General features: G+C 34.5%; 1 protein-coding gene across 4 annotated transcripts in view; it reads right to left on the bottom strand.

Annotated features, from left to right (window-relative positions):
* The window catches only part of BRAF (B-Raf proto-oncogene, serine/threonine kinase), a 192889-nt gene that overhangs the window by 91948 nt on the left and 77157 nt on the right, over nucleotides 1-23784 (bottom strand). For all 4 annotated transcript variants that reach the window (XM_037836016.1, XM_037836017.1, XM_037836014.1 and 1 more), the window contains exons 2-3: nucleotides 15472-15573; nucleotides 3701-3964 (exon numbers count right to left, since the gene is read on the bottom strand). In XM_037836016.1, the coding sequence (XP_037691944.1) occupies nucleotides 3701-3964; nucleotides 15472-15573 (366 nt within the window). The remainder of the gene's footprint in view (nucleotides 1-3700; nucleotides 3965-15471; nucleotides 15574-23784) is intronic.

Genomic DNA, 23784 nt, shown 5'->3' with positions numbered 1-23784 from the left:
ATTCTTCTAATATGTTTGTGATTACATCTTCTCTCCATTTTTGTTTACTTCATCTAGAAGATTTACTAAACAGAAGTTGGACATTTGGGCTCTTTCCATATCTGGTATCTTTTCTGTCCTATTTGCCATCTCTATATTTGTGCTAGATATTTTAAGAAATTTCCTTAGCTTTATCTTCTAAAATATTCATTTTCTCTTTAGTTATCCTGTTATTTGTTCTTATTATTTAACTTTTAAATTTAGTGACCATATTTTGAATTTCCACAAATTCTTCATGATTTTCTGAATAACTCCATTTTCATATCAGCCTGATCTGGTTTCAGAAATGCAGTACCTTCTCAGACATAATTAAACATCTTAAAAGTTCTAGTTTTTGCATTAATTCCACTTTTTGCTAAGTTCAGTTAATTTATTTTTTCATGTTTACTTTCTCTGTTGCTGTTGGTTTTCCAGTCATAATTATAAATGAAAATTAGGTTGATTTTGTGTGAACATACTCCTCTATAGTTGTACAGATCCAATATATCAAATGGTAAATGGTTGAATATGCTAACAGACAGATTACTGAAGGGAATATGGGTGAAGAAATACTGGTAGGCTCTAGAGGGATATGGAATATTATTTTATTCGTTTGTGGACGGGCCTTTACTTTTTACCTCTTGTACTTCTCTGACTAGAAATTTTTAGGAATTCTTGGAAGACAGAAAATATGTGACTGGATAAATGAGTAAGCCAAAAGAGAAAAAGAAACAAAATACATAGGAGCTGGATCCTTCCATAAAGGGAGTCTTTCTTCCCACCAAAATCCTAGTGACGGATAAAGCTCAGTCAATAGGTACAAAAATAGAATTTACCTTTTGAGCATTCATCAGATGAAAATCTGATGTTCAGTTCCACTCTCATTCCAGCACTCATGCAAAACTCTCTAGGTAGAAATTTCATTTTTTTAGGGGAAACAGTTTTCAGTGTTTTATCATGGAGTAATAGTTATAACCATTTATTTGTTCCAGCCATGTAAAAAAGGGAATGACAAAGCCCTCTACACAACTCCAGGGGGTACCATTCATATTGCATTCAATGGAGATATGCAATGTAGGGCAGTACTGTAAACTGAGTAGCCCATTACCAAAAGTATCAAAGTATTTGGCCAGAAAATTTCATTTTTAATTCTGAATTTTAATGTTTTTAGCTCGGTCTGGTTCTTTTTGTTTCTCTATAGCACACACAACTAATTCACACCCTCAATTGATTCATATTTAATCTGCCTAATTCCTGAAGACATTTGACATCATTGTCCTGTGACCTTTAATTACTTACTGTGATAATTTTTATTGTTTTTTTAAATCTAATCTTTTTTATTTTTTTTTTTAAATTTCATTGTGGTAACATATATATAAAATCTAACTTTGCAATTTTAATCATTTTTAAGTGGACAATTTAGTGGCATTAATTATATTCACAATATTAAGCATCATCATCACCACCATCCATTGCCCAACTTTTTACCACACCGAACAAACTCAGAACCCATTAAGCATTAGCTCCCCATTCCCCTTTCTTCTCTGTCCCTGGGTAACTTCTAATCTACTTTCTTTCTCTATGAATTTGTCTATTCCAGATATTTCACATAAGTGAAATCATACACTATTTCTCATTTTGTGTCTGGCTTATTTCACTCAGACAATATTTTCAAGGTTCATCTATGTAGTAGCATGTATCAAAACTTCACTCCTTTTTATGACTGAATAATAGTCTATTGTATATATACCACATTTTGTTCATCCATTCATTTGTCCATGGACACTTTGAGCTATTTCCACCTTTGGCTGCTGTTAACAATGCTGCTTTGAACACAGCGCACAAGTATTTGTTTGCATTTCTGTTTTCATTTCTTTGGAGTATATACCTAGGAGTGGAATGGCTGGTCACATGGTAATTCCCTGTTTAACTTTCTCAGAAACTACCAAACTGTTTTCCACAGCAGCTGTGCCATTGTACATCCCCACCAGCTTTCCAGTTTCTCTACATCCTCCCCAACACTTATTTTCCCTTTTTAAATTAATGCCATCCTAGTGGGTATGAAACGGTATCTCACTGTAGTTTTGATTTCCATGTCCCTTATGGCTAATGATGCTGAGCATCTTTTCATGTTTTGTTGCTTTTTAAAGTGGGAAATTATAAGCTTTAGCAATATTTGTTAATTTAAGCATGTTCAAAGCTCTCTTTGCCTCCCTCACAAATACCAACAGATTAGTTTATCATTTGGATTAGGCTGAGAAATTTGAAAGAGCATATCTAACAACCTCAAATATAAATAATTTTAACTGAAAACTCACACTACTATTAAGTTTCAGCAGAGCTTCAAAGGAGTAAAATACTGTGATGAAGAGAAGAGGAAAAGCCTGGGACCTAAGAACACAATTTCTACCTTCTGTTCACTAAAGTAGGCAATAAAGAATTAATTTTAGATCTATTGTGAATGGGACAGAATGCCACAAATTGTTTTGAAACACAGGCTGCTTAAAAGATAGCAGAATTTTTATCCACAGATGAATTAATTTCACTTTATACTCTTCTTTTAGGAGGTATTCCTGAAGCAATACTGGGAAAGTAATTCCCCATCTTAATGTGGGAAGAAATGACTTTAATTTCATTTTACCTAGGAGAAGAAGGAGAAAGGGAGGGAAAACTGAATTTTAAAATTAATTTATTAATAATAAATAACTTATAGTTCCCTATAATTCTGCATAAGGAATAATCAAAAGTCCATTTTATTGCAATCAACTGCTGAATGCATATGGAAGAAAGGGCAGGGAGATTATCAATAAATGCAATTCTTGATAATAAACAACTCCCTAAAAAAGTCAGATTTCCTAAGTAACATCAATATCTACAGGCTTATAACTGGCAACTCCATTAGTTTCCTAGTCTAATCTCTGACACTATAATTCTTAACTTTAGGGAATATGATGTCTTTGAAATAACTTTTTTTTTTTAAACTTAAAAAGACCCTGTGAAACCTGAATGACAGCAGTTGTCTGAGAAAAATCTTAAAAACTACTTTGATCTCAGTTGTGTTTGTAAATGAAGTTGTTTTTTATTAATATCTAAAACAACCATATACATTTAAAAACAGTGATTGGATACAGACATGTTACTTATTAAGTTCACTGACAATACTTGTGCCTGGGATTACAGACCATCCACAATAATTCTGTAGATTTCCCTACTTTAAATATCTCTTTCAGGGTTCTCTAATGTTCTAATGGCGCTACTAATGATCAACAATTAAAAGTTGTATAAACAAGAAGAAAGACTATTAAGCACACAGAAAATTCAATATATGATTAAAAAAAATAAGAATAGGAAGAACAACAAATCTTACCTGACATATTGTAGACAACAAACAAGCTCAAGTCTTCAAACTCTGACTGATTTTTAACTATTACTTAAACTTGAGTATGGTTCCAGTTTGGTAGATATATTTAAATGTCAGATCTGACGCTAAAGACAATACAATTTGTACCAATTAAGGAAGACAAACAGGCACCAATAATTATGTCTTTTCCATTCTTGTTTGAAATGAATGCTTTCATTTATATAACCTTTGAGTATAAGTGATAACATACTTCATTTTCAACTGCTCTTTCTGAAAAATATAAAGAAACAGAAAAATGACAATATTAAAAGTTTAACTCACCACTGTCCTCTGTTTGTTGGGCAGGAAGACTCTAACGATAGGTTTTTGTGGTGACTTGGGGTTGCTACGTGACACATCTGTGGGATTTTGAAAAACTGAAAGAGATGAAGGTAGCACTGAAAGGCTAGAAGAGGAAGAAGATGTAACGGTGTCTGTTGATGCAGAGCTAGAAACAGAAAAATCAGCTCCATTCCCCAGGGATTCCAATAACTGCTGTTCTCTTTGTTGGAGGGCATCTAGCTTGCTGGTGTATTCTTCATAGGCCTATAAAATAAAGTAGAATTACATTGAATATGGACTTTGTCCTGACAGTAACAAAAAGAAATCTGAAATTTAAGTCTTCAATTACAATCTTAAAAACCTTGCTAAGACACTACAAAGAGAAATTTGTACACTATATTACCTCAAGAAACTATATATGTGATCTATATATGTGATGTCCATATCACTATAAGTGATATGTATAAGTGATGTCTATATATATATATAAATGATATACAGAATGTCCATGAATATTAACTTAAAAAAGCATAATATTTCCAATTTTCTGTTCAAATAGCAGTTTACCTTCCAACTACTTACCTAATATAAGATAAAATACTACAATGCAAAAAGGATAAGTGGCTCCTCCCATTAAAAATTTTTTTTTCAGATAAGATCTAAGCGTAAAGTTCATAACACACACACACACACACACACACACACACTCTCTCTCTCTCAAAAATAAAGAACAAAAAAAGAAATTGAAAAGTATGTTAGATTTGTCAGAAAGGCAAGACTTGGGTTCACAGTGCCATCTCACCATTACCACCAAACCTCCTCAATAGAGCTTAGAAGATGTGTAGCTGGAATCTTATTTCTGAAATAGTTATCAGTTAAAATATTTTATTTTTCTCACTATGGATCTCTGATGCCCTCCTTCCCCATCAAATACTGCTTAGAGAATAAAATTTTATTTGAAAAGGTAGCTAACACCCAGTAGTCAAGAAATTCTGGGACTGCTAATCATCAGGTTATAAAGTTTCATCTCACCGAAGCTATAAAGTTAAATGGCCATGCAATACATCAAATTAATTGTTATCTGTACAATATATCAAATCTGAAAGTAAAAAGAATCTTGGAGAATGATACTGAAAGTAAAAAGATGGAATCATTTGGAATATGTAAGTCTATAGTTCTTTTAGTCAGTGGTAATCCCCCTCATGCACAACATGGTCCACTATTTTTCCCTATAACCCCAGACAGATGCAATATTACAAACATTTATGAAAGGCTACAGTGATAAAAACTGACACTTCCCAAATCTCCTGGAGTTTATTATTGGGCTGCAGAGAAGCAGATGGATGTATTTTTATTTAAGTGTTGTAAATGAGCAATAAACAAAGAAACTTCTTGATAAAAGGTGAGAATGGAGAAAGAAGGTGTGCAAGTTTGAAAGTTACAGACCCCAGAAGAGCCATGCTCTTTTAATCCAATCTTGTTGCATAGAATCCTTTGACTGATTGTTTCCATGGAGACATGACTCCGCCCATTCTGGATGGGTCTTAATTAGATCACTGGAGTCCTTTAAGAGAGCTCAAGGAGAGCAGACAACACAGAGAAGCTGAAAGAGACATTTTGGAGAGACGTTAAGATATGTAATCCAGAGTCTGCCCCCAAGAGAAGCTAAGAGCCAACACAGACCCAGACGCTTAGAGACACAGAAAGAAAGACATTTAGAGATACTAAGCTAAGAGATGCAGCATTTGCCCCAGAGAAGTAAGAGAGGACCCCAGATGGTTAGAGAGAAATGCCCTGAGAGAACAAGCAAGGATGCACAGTGACTGAGAGAGAGAAGATAAGCAAGACAGAAGCCCAGAGACATTTTGGAGAAAGCCATTTTGAAACCAGAACCCAGGAGCAAAGGATCAGCAGACGCAGACGCCAGCCATGTGCCTTCCCAGATGATAAAGGTGTTCCAGACACCATTGGCCTTTCTTCAGTAAATGTATCCTCTTGTTGATGCCTTAGTTTGGACACTTTTATGGCCTTAGAACTGTAAACTTGTAACCTAATTAAATCCCCTTTATAAAAGCCAATCCATTTCTGCTTAATGGTAGCATTAGCAAACGGGAACAGGAGGAGTCTTTGAAAGATTGGCGTTTAGATGGGTGGAAAAAGTGGGGAGGAGAGAACCCTGTGTACAGGAGAAATTCTGTGGCAAACTAAAGGTGGGCAAGCTCAAGACATAGAGGAAAAATCACAGACTGGTGTAGCTGAATCTCATACAATACTCGGCACATAAGCAGGGAATCAGTAAATGCTGTGGAACTTAAATGAAGAATAGGTGCACAGAGAAACTAAAAGATGAGAATAGTGGATGAGGGGCCAGATGATAGGATGCATATATGCCATGCTATGAAGTCTTAACTTCATCCTACAAGGAAGGGAGAATTATCAAAGGTGGATGAGATTGAATAAAAAATTTCATTTCAATAAAGTCCATAGCATCCTGGTATGCTAGGTCTTACCATATAATTTCAAAAACAAAAGGAAAATAAAAATAGTAAAATGAGCTTCTCAAGTAAGGGGCGTAAACCACACCAAAATGCCCTCTCTCACTTTACAACCTATTAGTTGTCCTAGCCTGACCCTGAAATATTTCATAGCAGATAAGGCTTTATAATCGAATCAGTCTAAAATTTTCTAAGTTGTATTTCTATTTAGCTTTCAGTTCAGAGGTCCTTCAGGGCACCTCTTTTAACATGATCCATTTATTGAGCTTTCAATCATTCAATAAATCTATATTGAGCATATATGTGCCTTACCTGTTTGGGATTCACAAGACAAAAATAAGTAAGAATGACACAATCCCTTTCCTTTGGGGATTATATACATGCACTCTAGAAAATAAGGTTTCTTCTTGCATAGATCAAATATTCTTATTGCCTGTCACTGAGAAATACATCTACTACACCTTTCCCTGTGGAGTATGTAATGAATGGAAACACTAAATTTTCCAAATGTCATTTCCTTGTCAAAATGATAGCCTTAATTTTTGAAAATATACTATTCCCCTCATTGTGGATTACAAACTAGTATTTCACCACATTTATCAATAGCTTTTCCTTTTCTTAAATATGAAATATCTACTTATTCTACCTCTTTCCATCTTCACAGGCCACAATCTGCCAAGGTACCAACATACTTTGTTTTGTACCAGGCTTGGCTCACTTCACCCCATTATCCTTGTTGTATTCAGTGTGGATGTTGACTCCTCTTTTAACACTCCTGGCTCATAGCTCTCTAAACTTCTCATATGTAAGGGCATTTATTTCCACTCTCCCTTCAAGATCCAGAGATAGCCTGTGCCGGTTTGGATATATTATGTCCCCCAAAACACCATGTTCTTTAATGCAATCTTGTGGGGGAAGATGTATTAGTGTTGATTAGGCTGGAATCTTTTGATTGAGTAGTTTCCATAGAGATGTGACTTAATCAACTGTGGGTAAAACATTTGATTAAATTACATAGTGATTTAATCCTGGAGTCCTATAAAAGAACTCACAAACAGAAGGACCTCAGAGCAGATGAGAATGTCATTTTGGAGAGCAGCAAAGAGAGACATTATGGAGACAGCCATTGAAAGCAGACTTTTGCTGACATTTTGGAGATGGTAGCCCAGAATTTGCTCCAGAGAAGCTAAGAGAGGACAAAATGCCCCAAGAGCAATATTTTGCAGAATGCACAGGAGCTGAGAAAGAGGAGCTGGAATACAACGTGGGATCAGCAGACGCCAGCCACATGTCTTCCGGCTAACAGAGGTTTTCCGGATGCTATTGGCCTTCCCTTGGTGAAGGTATACTCATGTTGATGCCTTAATCTGGACATTTTCATGGCCTTCCGACTGTAACCAAATAAACCCCTTTATAAAAGCCAACCCATTTCTGGTATTTTGCATTCTGGCAGCATTAGCAAACTGGAACACAGCCACAGCTCGGCCCTTTACAAAAGAGTTCCAAATGACGAAAATACCTCAATTTGGAAATTTTTATACCCCTGTACACACAAACTTATAAAATCTTCTTAAATTTCTATCTCACTCACATTAATCTGTTCAGAGGCAACATTAATCACTCAACAAGTTTCTCAGATGTGGGTATTTTTTTTGTCTTCATACCAACTTTGTACCTTACCATTTCAACAATGCCATTCATAGCACCTCAGATTCTCAGGCTAATCCTTTTTCTTTTACCAACTACTGCCAAATCCCAATTTTGGGTAAATCCTACCATTCAATTACTCCATTCTGTCTCTCAGATTGCCATACACTGCTGGAGAATATAATAAAATAGATCAATTTGTTCTATTATCAATCCACAAAACTTAAGACTCACCTGGTCTTTCACACTATTGCCTGTTAAATTTTACATATTTTTAACATCACATCACATTTTCCACAATACTTACTCCAAACTTTTCTATTCTTCTCTGGCACCTAACTTCATCCCCCCAACCTTTAACTCATTCTGAAAATAACAATACCTTCAAATTTATTCTGAAGAACAAAGTCATCAAATGAAAGGTTCCTCTGCTACTTTCTTTATTTAAACAACTACCCACATCATTCCCCATCTCTCTTCCACTCTCAATTTAGTGCTAGCACTAGATGTTTAGGGCCTCTTCTATGGTGGCCTTGGTCCATCATTATCCCCATTTTCTCTTTTATCTTCCAGTTTTCTCTTTTCCTCTGTTTTCTTACCATACAAATATGAGCAAGTCTCTCCCTCAAAAATACACACCACAACCACCACCACCACCACCAAACTACTTTATTTTTTCAAGATGTTGCAATACAAGATACCACTTCTTCAGGCAGCAGCTTTTCCCAAATCCCATTATTTATTGTCCAAATACTACTTATTTTTCAAAATCTAATTCTAAGCTCTGCTTGATAAAATCCAAAAGAATTAAGCTTTCTCTTTACCTCCTTTGAGCATTTAATTACATTCATTCTTTATATGGCTCAATTTTCTCATCTGTGAGATAAACCTGTGAGATAATACTAGTCATAATTGTCTGTGATAATAATTATTTTGGATAATTACAGAATCTGATGCAGCAAAAACCCAATGAATATTTTTATTAATACTGTTAATACTGTATTACTTAGGTGAGTTCTTAATATGACTCCATTAAATGGTTAGCTAATTGAGGGTACAGATCATGACTTATTTATTTTTTGGATTTATTAAAAGAATCTAAGAAGACTTAATATTGTTAATATGCTAAGTCTACCCAAACTGATCTACAGATTCAATTCAATCATTATCAAAATCCAAGTTGGCTTTTTTTTTTTTAACAGAAATTGATAAGCTGATCTTAAAAATCAAATGACTGAGAATAACCAAAACAATCTATAAAACAATCTATAAAAAGAAGGAAAAGGTGGAGGACTCATACCTCCCTATTTCAAAACTTACTATAAAGCTACAGTAAGCCAAACAATGTGGTACTGGAATAAAGATGGACAAAAAGAACAGAAGAGAAGTGAAAAGTCCAGAAATAGACCCTTATGTTTATGGTCAGTTGGTCTTTAGCAATGGTGCTAAGACAATTCAATAGAGAGAGAACACTCTTTTCAACAAATGCTGCTAGGATAATGGAAAACCCACATGCAAAATAATGAAGCTGGACACCTGACACCATATGCAAAAATTCACTCAAAATGGATTATACACCCAAAAGTATGAACTAAAACTATGAAATTCTTAGAGGAAAAGTAGGTGCAAATCTTCATGACTTTTACTTTGGCTACACAGTCTTAGGTTTGATACCAAAAGCACAAATAACCAAAGAAGAAAACAGATAAATTGGACATCATCAAAACTAAAACTTTTGTGCTTCAAAGAACACAATCAAAAAAGTAAAAAAGACAATTTACAGACTAGGAGAATATATTTGCTAATCATATGTCTGATAAGTGTCTAGTATCCAGAATATATAAAGAGCCATTACAACTCAATAATAAAAAGACAAACAGCCCAATTTAAAAACAGGCAAAAGATCTGAATAGACATTTCCCCCAAAACAACACACAAATAGCCATTAAGCACATAAGATGCTCAGCATAATTAATCCCTAGGGAAATGCAAATCAAAATCATGAGATACAAATTCACACACCCAACAGGATGGCTATCATCAAAAAGGCAGACAAACAAGTGATGGTGAGGATGTGGAGGAACTAGAATCCTCATACATTAATGATGGGAATGTAAAACAGTGCAGCCACTTTGGAAAAGTTTAGCAGTTCCTCAAAAAGTTAAAACACAGTTATCATAGGACCCAGAAGTTCCACTCCTAGATACATATCCAAGAGAAGTGAAAATATATGTTTATACAAAAACTTGTACACAAATGTTCATAACAGCATTATTCTTAGCCAAACAATAGAAACAACCCAAATGTCCATCAATTAATGAATGGATATACCAAATGTGATATATCCATACAATTGAATATTATTTGGCCATCAAAAGGAATGAAGTATTGACATATTCTCAATTAAAAAATATTAGGAGAATAGGTCTAGGTATTTATCTAAAAAACTGAAAGCAGGGGCTCAAATAGGTTATCTGCACACCAGTGTTCAAAGCAGCGCAATTCATAATAGCCAAAAAAAGTGGAAGCAACACAGTGTCTGTCAACAGATGAATGGATAAACAAAATGTGGTATAGACATACAAAGGAATATTATTAAGCTGAAAAAAGAATGAAGTTCTGATACATGCTACAACATGGTTGAACCTTGAAGACATCAAAATGAATGAAATAAGCCAGACACAAAAAGGAGAGATATTGTATGATTTCACTTGAATGAAACATCTAGAATATGCAAATTAATAGAAACAGAAAGTAGATTACAAGTTATCAGGGGTGTAGGAGAGGGAAAATCGGGCATCAATGCTTCATGTGTGCAAAGTATCTATTTGGGGTGATAGAAAAATTTCAGTAATGGATGGTGGTGATGGTAACACAACATTGTAAATGTAATTAGTGCCATTAATTGTATGCTTAAAAATAGTTACATGGGAAATTTTATGTTGTATACATGTTAACATAATTAAAAGAAAGGAGGAAAAAACGGAAGGATCTACTTAATTTAAATGGGAAAAATCAGTGAAAGTAATTTTGACTGTTTTAGTTCATTAAATTTATTCTTATTGAACTTAATCTTACAAGATACATTGAAATCTTGCAATTCCCCAGAGTGATATTAAATGGACTACTCTGCATTCCACAGAAAACACCTAGCTCCCAGTACTCTTTTCATTACAGTACTTGCTTTGATAAAATGGCTCTGTGTTACACTGAGTTCTGTAAAGACTAAAGATGAGAAAGGCTGTCAGTATCATAAGGATGGTATAGTGATTAAGAGCATAGGCTCTCTCTTTGTTGCTCAGATGCGGCCCCCCCTCTCCTTAAGCCCACTCGGCAGGTGAACTTACTACGCTTCCTCCTACATGGGACATGACACCCAGGGGTATAACTCCCCCCTGGCAACGCAGGAAATGACTCCTGGAAACGAGCCTGGACCCAGTACTCTGGGATTGAGAGGATCTTCTTGACCAAAAAGCGGAAGAGAAATGGAACAAAATAAGGTTCCAGTGGCTGAGAGATTTCAAATGGAGCTGAGAGGTCACTCTGGTGGGTATTCTTATGACTATATAGATATCACCTTTTAGTCTTCAGTGTGTTGGAACGGCTAGAGGGAAATACCTGAAGCTGTCAAACTGCAACCCAGTGACCTTGATTCTTGAAGACGGTGGTATAACTACATAGATTGTATAGTGTGACTGCGTGACTGTGAAAACTCGTGGCTCGCCCTCCCTTTATCCACTGTATGGACAGATGACTGGAAATATGGGGACAAAAATTAGACGAATAGGGTGGAATGGAGGGGATAGAAAGATTCAGGTGTTCTTTCTTGCTGTTATTTTTGTTTTGGAGTAAAGAAAAGGTTCAAAAATTGATTCTGGTGATGAACGCACAACTGTATGATGGTGCTGTGAATAACTGTACACTGCGGATGACTGTAGAGTATGTGAATATGTATCAATTAAAACTGTATTAAAGAAAGTAAATGAACAATGGGGGGAGGAGGGGAATGGGATGTTCTGGATGTTCTTTTTTATTTTAATTTTTATTTTATTTTTTGGAGTAATGAAAATGTTCAAAGTTTGATTACGGTGATGAAAGCACAACTATATGATGATACTGTAAACAACTGATTGTACAATTTGAATGACTATATGTTATGGGATTATATCCCAATAAAATTGCATAAAAAAAAAAGAGGACAGGCTCTGAATTCGGAATACCTGGCCTCAGGCTTTGGCTACACCATTTACTAGTTGTGCAACCTTGGCCATGTTACTAAATCCCTCTGTGCTTGAGTTTTTTCATCTATAAAATGGAAGGAACAATAGTAAGCTTAAAACAGTGCATGGTACATAACAAGCACTCAATAAATATTAGGATCTATTATTGCCCTCATAAGTCTGCAGGGGACCCTAGTATACAACCGTAAGTTCTCAGGCAGCCAGAATTCAATGACACTAGATATGTAGGGAAATTCCAGAAAGACCACCCTTCCCTCTTTGTGCTCCAACATTGCAAGTCCAGAAAAAAAGAATCTACCAGGAAAACATATAGACAAAGTTTAAAACCTCTACTTAGAGTACTATAACTAATTTCAACCTAGTTATTAACAAGGAAATCAAAAGAATGTTAATTATTATTCATGTTGCCAGTAGGAGAAAATCTACAACTTAAAAGCTAGTTTTCTAATAAACTATTAACCGAAAATAGAAAATCAAGAGGATTTCTGATAGTGATATAACGGATTCTCCTGCATTTTGCTACAAGGAAGAGATGAAGCAAGCAGGGATAACTAAAAATTTATCTCCCTATAAAACTATGAAAGGGGTTTCTGCTGAAATGTTATGGAATGAAACAACTACAGCACAACTTCTACTTGCTGGTACACAAACTAATCAGAAACAAAACTATAAACTCTGGAAAAATCTGACTTTTTAGCTTCTTATTGCAAATTAAGCATAGTCATTGGTCTAGGGGTGGTATGTGACCCCACTGTGGCAATGAGAAGCAAACAAAAACTTCCAGGGTTTTTCTGGGAAAGACTTCTTTGATAAGAGCTAGGTACACAAGAGAACCTTTCTGGCTCTGTTTTCTACTTTAGGCCTTGCACTAGGGCATGGTCCTCAAATCTGCTGCAGTCATGCAAACAAGCCACAAGGACTATAAAGATCTAATGCTGTGCCTCACAACTTTGAGTTGAAGGACCAATCTTAGAATAATTTGCCTCTGTGCTTCTTGTTAAATGAAGGGAAAATTAAAATCCCTATTTGTTTTGGCAACTTGTTTTTGGATGTTTCTATTTCTTGCAGCTAAAAGGACTGGCAATTTTTACAAATTCCCTGGATTTACCCTCAACTTTTCTCATCTTTCCTCTAATATTTTCCATCTCTGTTTTCATTATGCTTTCTGGAAGATTTCCTCAATTTTATCTTCCAAAATTTATTTAGTCATTTACAAATATGCATACACACACATGTACACACATACATTTTTAAAATTTCTGCAACAATATTTTTAATATCCAAGAGCTCTTTCTTGGTCTCTTTTGCTTTTGCTTCTTCAGTACAGTCATGAAACAAGAACAGGTGCTACATCTTCTCTTCTCTCTCATGTTAATTAGTTATTTTCAAGTTCTCTTCCGTTCTTTGCACTGTTTCTGAGTTCCTGTTCGTAATTCTGCCTTTGTTTTTCTGGTTAAAAGTTTTCCTTAAATATCTGGCTATTCTTAGACTGTCCATTCATATTTAAAAGTTAACAACTCTTAATAGCTGATTGGAAGTCTGTAGAATGATGGCTTTAAGTGGATAATCAGTAGAGATCTGGCTTTTCACTGAAGGACCTTCAAATATCAGTCCCTATAAGTCTTTTCTTTTGGGTTGGTCAATTTTCCCCAGGAAGAACCCTGTCATCTCCAACTAGGATCTTCTTCATATTATCAAATTGAATAAGTGCAAAGTTTTAACTTACTTATGCGTTTGTTTTGTGTCCACCCCACCCACTCAACCATCAGAATATAAGCTGCTTGACGGCAGAGATTTTTGTCTTTTTTTGTTTATTTCTACATCCTTGGGGCAAACACAAATGTTAGAAGGCACTCAATAAATTTCTGGTGAAAGAATGAATCAACAGTGATTTATGGAGCACTTATTATGTATCAGAAACTATGCTATTTGATGATTATAGACTCCTTAAATCACCATATGTATGACAGAATTAAATTTTACCAATGAATTTAGGTATAGGAAAGTTAATCTGCCTGCAGAAACTAAGGACAGCTGGGATACAAACAGGGTCTGTGTGACTCCATATTTCATCTTAATCTCAATATTATACTGTCTTCTACACAGTAACCATGTAGCATTAGCTCCCGAGAATAAGAATCTACTGCTTCACCATATAATAATGATAGAACCTATAAATCTGCCATATGCTGCCCTAGTTAGACTTAATCTGAACAGTTTGTTCAATTTTAAAACAATTCAAAAATTTTAAAAGGAACTGACCAAACATATCTAGGAAAAGGTCCACAAACCATGTCATAAAGAAGGGCTGGAGGAATTAGAAATATTCAGCCTGAAAATAAGAGTTTAGGGGTTGCAGGGGAGACAATGGCTTGACAAAGGTAGGATAGGGTAGTGATTAAGAGCATAGTCTTCTGAGTTAGAGTTAGGTACCTAGTACCTAGTATCTAGTTCAAAGGTAACTATAAGGATTAAACTGAATAATAAATGCATTTAACACAGTGCCAGGCAAAGAATAAGCTCAAAGATTTTGTTATTGTTGTTTTTAATGATCATCAGTTTTCAAATACCAAAAAACCTGAAGAGTGTGTATGTGTGCGTGTATGTGAAAGAGAGAGCGAATCACTGCTATATGACACAGATTACTGATGCAAACGCATTACATCTAATGATGGGGAAAAGTTTGCTAAGACTCAGAAAATGCTGGCAAAAAAACTGGTGTTGAAGTTGTCTAATTCTGATTAGCAGTACAGTGTAGTGGTGAATAATGTGGGCTGTGGAACCTGAATGACTTACAAAAGAAACTGAATGCCAAGAAAGTTTATCTATGATTACAATAGTAACTACCTCATAGGATTAAAAACAATGACTAACTTAATAAATTCACAATCATGTTCAAGTCTTGAGACTAGCTTCAAGGCACTGTTAAACAATAAAGCTAAGAATGTTAGGCTATTTAAAATTGCAAATTTTACCTATAAGGAAACAAAACCAATTGGGGGACGGGGAGAAAAAAAGAGGTTTTACAAAAGCTCCTCCTTTTTCCGATATGGTAACTAGTTTGCTGACCTCCGTTTCTCTTTTTTTAAAATCCATTTATTATTCAGAGTAATATTCTGAAATTTAAATATGACCTTCCCTTAGTTTTATTTGACGTTTTCCAAGTTAAAAAAAGTAATACTACTTTATGTTGTGAACTTTATGTTACAACTTTATGTCAGTATTTGAAACTAAATACTAAAAAGTTTCTAGACAAAGCTAACTCTTCCCATATCTATTTCTAATATCACTCCCTAAGACAACCAATACAATAAATACAAATGCTTTTTATTTTATAAGTTCATTTTTTTTTTCAATATTACTACAATATGATAACTCAAAAGCTTACCTCCAGATAGATTGATGGCGGATTATGCTCCCCACCAAATTTGTCCAATAGGGCCTCTATATGTTCCTGCGTCAACTTAATCATTTGTTTGATATTCCACACCTAAAAGATATTTTAAAAGAATTTAAAGTCACTTAGGATGTGAATTAGAAATATTTTAATGTAGACAACTACACTGCAGTAACCATCAGTGTTCCCTGAAGTTCAGAGTTTATAGAACTTAGAGATCATTTAGTACAGTGATTTTTCCTTTTTATTATTAAAGATCTTTGTTTTTTTTCTACACTAGTAATATAATAGACTCTCAACTATAGAAGTTTCAAATAATACATGAGTATTCAGAATAAATCATGAAAATCTCTTTTCACATTTCCTATATTCCCAAGCTCCCCACCAAGAAGGTAAGTGCTGTTTATAATTTTTTGTGGATCCTCCCACTTTTTATGCATATAAAAAATATAAATACATATATACATAGAATATACAAATACATGATCCAAAATTATATATAAAACGATTTTTAACACTTGCTTTTTTCACTGAACAACATGCCTCAGATTCTTTTCAAGTAAGTACATATATATTTAATTCTTTTTAATGATTATATAAGCATTCATTTTATAATATGGATATGACACTGCTTATTTCAATGATCTTCAAACTTCAATGGTAACCAGGGGTTAGATGCACATGATAATTTTAAGACAACTGATTTTCGGAGCCTCAATTTCTACTTGTACTTTTCCTAGCTGGTTTACTTGAGAACTGTTTCTCCTTTCCTACTTCCTCTTTTACAATCACCATTCTCTACTTTATAAAAAAAAAAAAAAGGCAAATCTCTTATCTATCTCAAATCCTACTAAGGCGCATTGCTCTGAGAAGTATGAACTCCAAGGTACTTAGCAAACAAGACAATTAAGAGAACAGGGAAAGTCCCTTGAGAGAAAAGGAGAAAAAAAAAAAATATATTAAGGGCAGGACCTTATTTTATTAAAGAAACAAATTCTTGGCTCGGCCCCAAGCCTTATCCATCCCTCACAATATCTGACTGTAAATTAATCTATCCAGCTAGCCAACTTGTCTGCCTAGAATTCAGAAATGTGTTCGGTGTTAAAGAGGTAAATATTAACATGTTTATTAAATATGAAGTCAGACTTGTTACTTGATGAAAAACGAGTCCAATTTATCTGACTTGTTTGACAGCAAGAATTGGCTTTGCTAGTTATATTATGTGGTAGATACTGTCTATAAATTGGAATGACCTAAATCTGCAGCTTAAGTTTTGACCAAAATATATCAAACACAAATATAATACACACTAGAAATTACACCCTTTTAAACTATTTAAAGTTATAATGAAAAATGTTAGCTATCAATTTTTCAATGTGCAACAGAGGGACTAAACGAGCAAAATGATTTCAAGACCCTTGGTTTATTTAATAATTCTCTTATTGGAGGACATTTAGATAATCCCATTTTTCTCAATGTCAAACAATGCTTCACTGTATAGCTCTGAACTGCCTTTCTGTGCAAAGATGCAAGTTTTTCTTTTGAATTTCTAGGTATAGGATTCCTATATTGAAGGATATGCATACTTAAAAATGTAATAAATATGCCAAATGGTCTTCCAAAAATACATATACATATCAACTGTATTCATATCTGTAGTGTATGAGTATAATCTTTTCCCCACAATCTCACCAATAATGGGTATTATCAAACTTCCAAACTGTTGCCAACCTGCGGCGGTGGGGGGGTGGGGGGGTGATCTTGTTGTTTTAATTTGTAGTTCCCAAAAGGTTGAGCATTTTTTCATGTTTATTGGCCAACTGAGTTTCTCTTTGTAAAATTTTCTATCCATATTCTTTCTCCATTTTACTCAACTGAGAGTTACTAGATTTTTCTTATTTATTTATAGATACTCTTTATGTATTCTGGATATTAATCCTTATTTTCTTACACTTTCACTTGTTTTCCAGGTTAAGTTTCTTTTGTTTTCATAAAATAAGTCTTGTTACTCAAAGTGTGGTCAACAGACAAGCAGCATTAGCATCTTCTGGAAGCCTGATAGAATAGAACAGCAGAATTAGGCTTCATCTCGGAACTACTTAATCAGAATCTGCACTTCAACAAAATTGCATGGTGATTCACACATGCATTAAGAGTTTGAGAGGCAATGAGAGAAGTTTTAAATTCTTTCTATAGTTAAATATTGCAATACTTTTCTCTGTGACTCCTTTCCTGATTTCTCATATCCCCAGAGAGTGTTAGATATCTTCTTTACTTTTTTCTAACGAATGTGACTCCTTAGGACACCTCATCCAATCCTGTGCCTTTATATGCCAACTATGGACTGGTGAAACCCAAAGTTTTAAATCCAGCTCTGTTCTCTCTTCTCAATTCCCGACTCCTTTTTCCTATTTCCTACTCAACATCTCTACTTGTATAACTAAAAGAGGCATCTCAAACTTAACGTATTTAAAGACTAAACTCTGATTTCTCTCTTCTTCCTCCCCACCCCCCCACCCAAAAACTCCTTTAAGTTGCTCAAACCAAAAACCTTAGCATCATCTTCGACTCTTTTTCTCACATCTGACAATTGATCCATCTCTAAATCAAAATATATGCAGAATCAGACCACAACTCTCCTTCTCTAACATTATCACTCTGTTCTACTCCAGTTTATTCCGATAGTCTCTGAAGTGGTCTCTCCTTTCCACTCTTAGATGGCATGGTGGCCAGAGTCGTCTTTTAAAAATATAACTTTAGATTACATATCATTCTTCTGCTCAAAACCTTCCAATGGCTTCCCCAAGTAAAAACCACAAACAGTCTATAAGGCATTACATGACCTGGCCCTCTGCAATCTCTTACTATCCTTTCCTTCTTTCACTCCTTCCAATCACTTGGCCTCATTGCTCCTCTTTGGGCATACGAAGGATACTCACAATGCAGGATATTTGCACATAGTATTCCTTCTGCCTGGAATGCTCTTCCCCTATATTTCTGCAATGTTTATTACCATTACAATGTCACCTTACCGATGAGACATTTTCTGATCATCCTGTGCAGAATGGCATCAACCTCTTCAACTCTTCCCCAACCAACAAGCACAGAGTCAGTTTCTATCCCTTTCCTAATATTATTTTCTCCATTACCACCTTACTATATATATTTTTTTCTATTTATTTTGTTAATTACATGTAACTTCCTACCCCCCAGTAGAATATAAATAAAGTCTAAGAGGGCAGGTTTTGTCTATTTTATTATCTTATGTAAACCCTGGGCCTAGAACAGTATTTAGCATAAACACTCAAATATTTGCTGAAAAAAAAAAATGAATGCCTTCTTCAGATCATCCCTCAAATGGTACTTCATTTATGATGACTAAATTGACTACTCAAGCAGAACTGCTTTATCAGTCAGAGTATGATATCCTACAGATATGTTTTTCATATTTATTCTGCCTTTGCAGGAAAAATTATACTTTTTCCTATTTGATAAGGGGAAGTTCTTTTTTACAAAAGAATGCCATCTAATATAAAATAATTGATTCAGAAAAGAATCAAGGGATGCTAAAACCACTAGGTAAAAAGTCCATAGGGAACAGGATATTCACACGATCTCAAAGTATTCCCCAATGCATTAAAGGCAAAGATCCTTACAAGGAGAGATGTGGCTTAGAACCATTAATAGTGGGACGATCTGACATGTGCTTCATGATGTGATGCAACATAAATGACAGATTATTACCCATAAAGTATATTTGGAAAACATTTAAATAGAACCTAATCATGGCTTTATGCTTAGCTTCTAGGGGATAAAGAAACATGTGAAAAGTGCCAAAATGAAATAATCAGAAAAATATGGAATGTAGGACATTCTGCATTCTAAGGCATTCACCTTCTCTTAAAAGTCAATGCCACTATAATCAGACAAACCCAAAATGAAGGACATTCAACATGACAACTGTCCTGAATGAATGAATCAGGTCATGAAGAAACAAAGAGGTGGGAAGACTAAAAGACTAAAAAACAACAATTACTAAAAGACAATTAATGCAACACATGCACAGAGTGGGTTTTAAAACAGGGATAGGGAATAGCTCTGAAAGAAATGCTTGGGACAACTGTGGAAATTTCATCATGTACTAGATCATTCAGGACAGTTGTCATGTTTAATGTCCTACATTTTGGGTTTGTCTGATTATAGTGGCATTGACTTTTAAGAGAAGGTGAATGCCTTAGAATTATGGAACTGTTCATGTTCCTAGATGTGATAATGTATTCTGGTTAGGTGAAATCTTTTTCTTAAAAGATATAAATACAGCAAAAATTAACAATCATTGAATCTAGGTGGTGTTTAAATGGGTGCTCACTGCATTATTAATTCAACTATTCTGTAGGTTTGAGTTTTTTCCCAAACTTCTCATTTCTTTTTCCTTTAATGTTAAATAATGATTATCTTTCTTTCCAGTAATGCTTTTTCTCTTATATTTCAATTATCTATTAACCTATCTATACAAGTTTTCCTCTTACCACTATTTGCCAGGATTATCTTCTCATCCTTTTACTTTCAACTGTTGCATCACATATAAATGGATTATAGCTGATTTTCTGTCTGTCTGCTTTGTTTCAAATATATTTGACTGCATTTTAACCAAATAATGTTTTGTCAGGACATAGAAATACATCAAAATGCTATCACCTGTTGATTTACAACAAATTGCACAATTACATTTGTATAGTTGATTTATTTCTACCACCTTATGTCTTTCTATTTATACTGCTTTTTCTGTAATTTTTTTCCTGCTTTTCTGAATTCTACTGAATTGATCAGGCTATGATATTCTTCCTTTTACCTCTAAATAATGGCAATATTCTGAGCCACAAAAACAAGTTTCATAAATACAAAATGTTGTTTTCATACAGACCAATTTCCTGACCACAATGGAATTAATTTACAAATCAATAACAAAGTTGAACATACTTTTGAAAAATTCAACAGGCATAAAAATAGAATATTTACAGAAATATTTCAGAATTTTAGAATATTAGCAATAGAGATCTTTTAATTTAATATAGAACATCTACAAGAAACCTGCAGCAAAATATCACAGTGAAAGGTCTGGAGTAAGACAAGGGTTCCTGTTATCACTGCCCTCATTCAACTATACTAGAGTATAGCTAAACATATGAGATAAAAAGATATAAAAAGAGACATAAGAATTGGAATGGTAGAGACAAAAACTTACTTGTAGGAAACATGACTACCTATAGAAAAATCCAAGAGAGTCTATAAACCAAAAGGACTAATAATTATAAACTATTAATACTAATGCAAGAGTTTTGCAAGGTTGCTGGATTTAAGATCAAAGATTCAAACATTATGTAGCGTTCCAATGCGTCAGCCACAGCCAAATTAAAAACAAAACAAAACAAAACAAAAAAACACTCTTCATACCAAAGAAATTATAAAGAGTGTAGAAATAAATCTAACAAAAGATTTTGCAAGACCTTCATGGAGGAATCAACAAAATAATATGCAAGGGCTAAGAGAGGGGAAGAGAGAAACACAGATGACATTGGAGGATAATTTCCTTCCCTCTTTTGGTAACCTAGCAAGAAGCTGGATTAGCAAGTCTGAGTTAGCCCAGTACAAGAAAAGGCTGACGACAGCTACAGAGCTTGGGAAGCTTCTCCTTTCTAATAATGCCATTTAATTAACCTTAAGCTCCAATTATTACATAGGAGCTCTTTCCATGGTACATTAATTCTAGTTATACTTGGTCAAAGCACACATTGGAATGAGGATAATAGAGCTCAGGCAATTGTGTGTGCTCTGATACTTCTATATTTTTCACCACTAAAACCTTATTTTACATTTATACTACATGGTGTGTATGTGTGTGTATGTGGGGGAGGACTAGAGGGGTCTGTACCCACTTTGCCTACATAAATGTTCTGTATGGAAAGACTCAGTATCATAACGATGCCAATTTTCCCCCACGTCAATTCACTGAAATAAACAAAATTCCAAGAGGTTTTTTCTTTTTGTTTGTTTATTTTTTCATGGAACTTGACAAACAGATACTACAGTTCTTACGGAAGCAATGCACAATAACAGCCTTTGGGCTATTTTGAAGAATAAGGAGAGACGACTGATATTACTAGATAGCTAGTTATAAAACAATGGTACTGGTATACGATAGACAAAGAACCCACAAGGACAGAACAGATTGCTCAAAAACAAAGATACAAGTATTTACATATGCTATATGGTTTGAATTGGCAATATAATTCAGTGGGAGACAGAATGGACTATACAATAAACAATACTGGGATAACTGGCTCTCTTTTTGGAAAAGGTCAAATAGTCCAGAAGAAAAATGAGTTAAGGATTTACTAACAAGTAGTTTTTTAAAGAGGATTCAGAATATCCAATGAACACATGAAAAAATCAATGACATCATTAATAATCTAAGAAATGCAAACTAAAACAAGATAGCACTTCACACCCATGAGATTACTAAGAGTTGGCAACAATATACAGCAAAAGGTGTTCTCATATTCAACAGGTGAGCATAATACAAATGTCTGAGAATAAACTAGTAATAGCTAGTAAAGTCAAAGATGAGCATGTGTGGTAGGTTGAATTATGTACACGAGAAAAACATTTTTATCTTAATCCATTCCTGTAAGTGTGAACCCATTGTAAACAGGACCTTTTGAAGTTATTTTAGTTATAATGTGGCCAACTGAAACAAGGTGGGTCTCAATCTGGATTATTGATCCTTTTAGGCAGAAGAAATTCAGTAATAATAAGAGAAAGTCACATGAAGGAGCAGAAGCTGGAAGACAACAGAACCCAGAAGAGAAAGGAGAGGACATCACCATGTGACAGATAAGCCAAGGACCCCAGGATCACTGGCAGCTAGCCAGGGAATGCCACAGTCTTCAAAGATAAAGCATCACCTTGCTGTCAATTCGATTTTGGACTTCTCTTAGCCTCAAAACCATGAACCAATACATTCCCATTGTTTAAGCCAACTCATATTGTGGTATTTGCATATACCCTGTATGTCCTGTCATTCAGCTATTATATATACACAAACGTGCAAGACATATTCACACCAGCAATGTTTATAACACCAAAATATTGGAGCCAACTCAAATATTCATTAAGAGAAAACTGGGCAATTCTGGCATATTTGTATAATGAAATACAATATATAAGTAAAAATGAAGAACTAGAGCTTCATGTATCAACATGGATACACCTCAAAAACATACTACTGAGCAACAAAGAAAGTTCCAGGATACATGCAGCTTTAAAACATGTAACTGATATTCTATATTATTTATGGATATATGGCCATGGTAAAAATATAAAAAGATTCATGGATATGATGAACACTAAATACAAGAGAGTGGTTATCTCTGAAGGGCAAGAGAAGGCAGGGAAAGGAATCAGACGTAAGACTACAAGGTGCCTTATCTCTGTCTATAGTTTTTTTTTTATTTGTCTACAAATATCTGAAGCAAATATGATAAAACACAATTCAACAATGCTGGGGAATGGTCACATGGATGTTCATTATATTATTCCTTATACTTTCATACTTGAAATAGTTCACAACTTGGAAGGGAAGGAAGAAATTGAGGTGGTGAGTTGGCTAGTTCCCCCCAGAAGTAAAATATACTAAAGCTCTCCTTACTTTCTATAATTATGATAGCCCTAAATTTGACTGCTCCTACATGAAAGCCTATGAATACATAAGACCTGCAGAGAGCCCACACTAAGACTTCCCATTTAAAAAAAAGCTTAGACCCATAACTGCTTTCTACTGAAATCAACTTAGTCCTTTACTAACGAATATGGATAGCTACTCAGGAAATCACAAGACAGTGCAAAAATCCAACGAAAGGAAAGAGAAAGAACATAATGAACAAAGAAATGAATGACCAAGGACAAAACTGAAATAATGTGAGTAAAAAACAAGAACTTACAAAATTCACTACTACACTTGTAAAGACATCAAATCCCCCAAACAAAATCAATTGTCAAAAAAGAAAAGGAGATTTTCTAGAAAGTGCAGATATTTTTGGAAAAACAGTTTAAGAAAAGGGGTAAATAACAAAATGAACATTGGTGAAGAACATGGTAGAGATTTATAATAAAAAGTTAAAGAAAACCTCTGAGAAGGCAGAACAAAAAGAGTAAAAGGTTGAAGAGACATTAAGAATATACCTAGAAGGTGGAGAATTGTGGGAAGATGACAGAGTAGAAAGCTCCAGTATTCAGTCCCTCCAC

The sequence above is a fragment of the Choloepus didactylus genome, chromosome 5 (assembly GCF_015220235.1).
Source record: "Choloepus didactylus isolate mChoDid1 chromosome 5, mChoDid1.pri, whole genome shotgun sequence".
NCBI lineage: Eukaryota > Metazoa > Chordata > Mammalia > Pilosa > Megalonychidae > Choloepus > Choloepus didactylus.
Note: the sequence above shows the minus strand (reverse complement) of the source record. Positions and strands in the feature narration are given on the sequence as shown.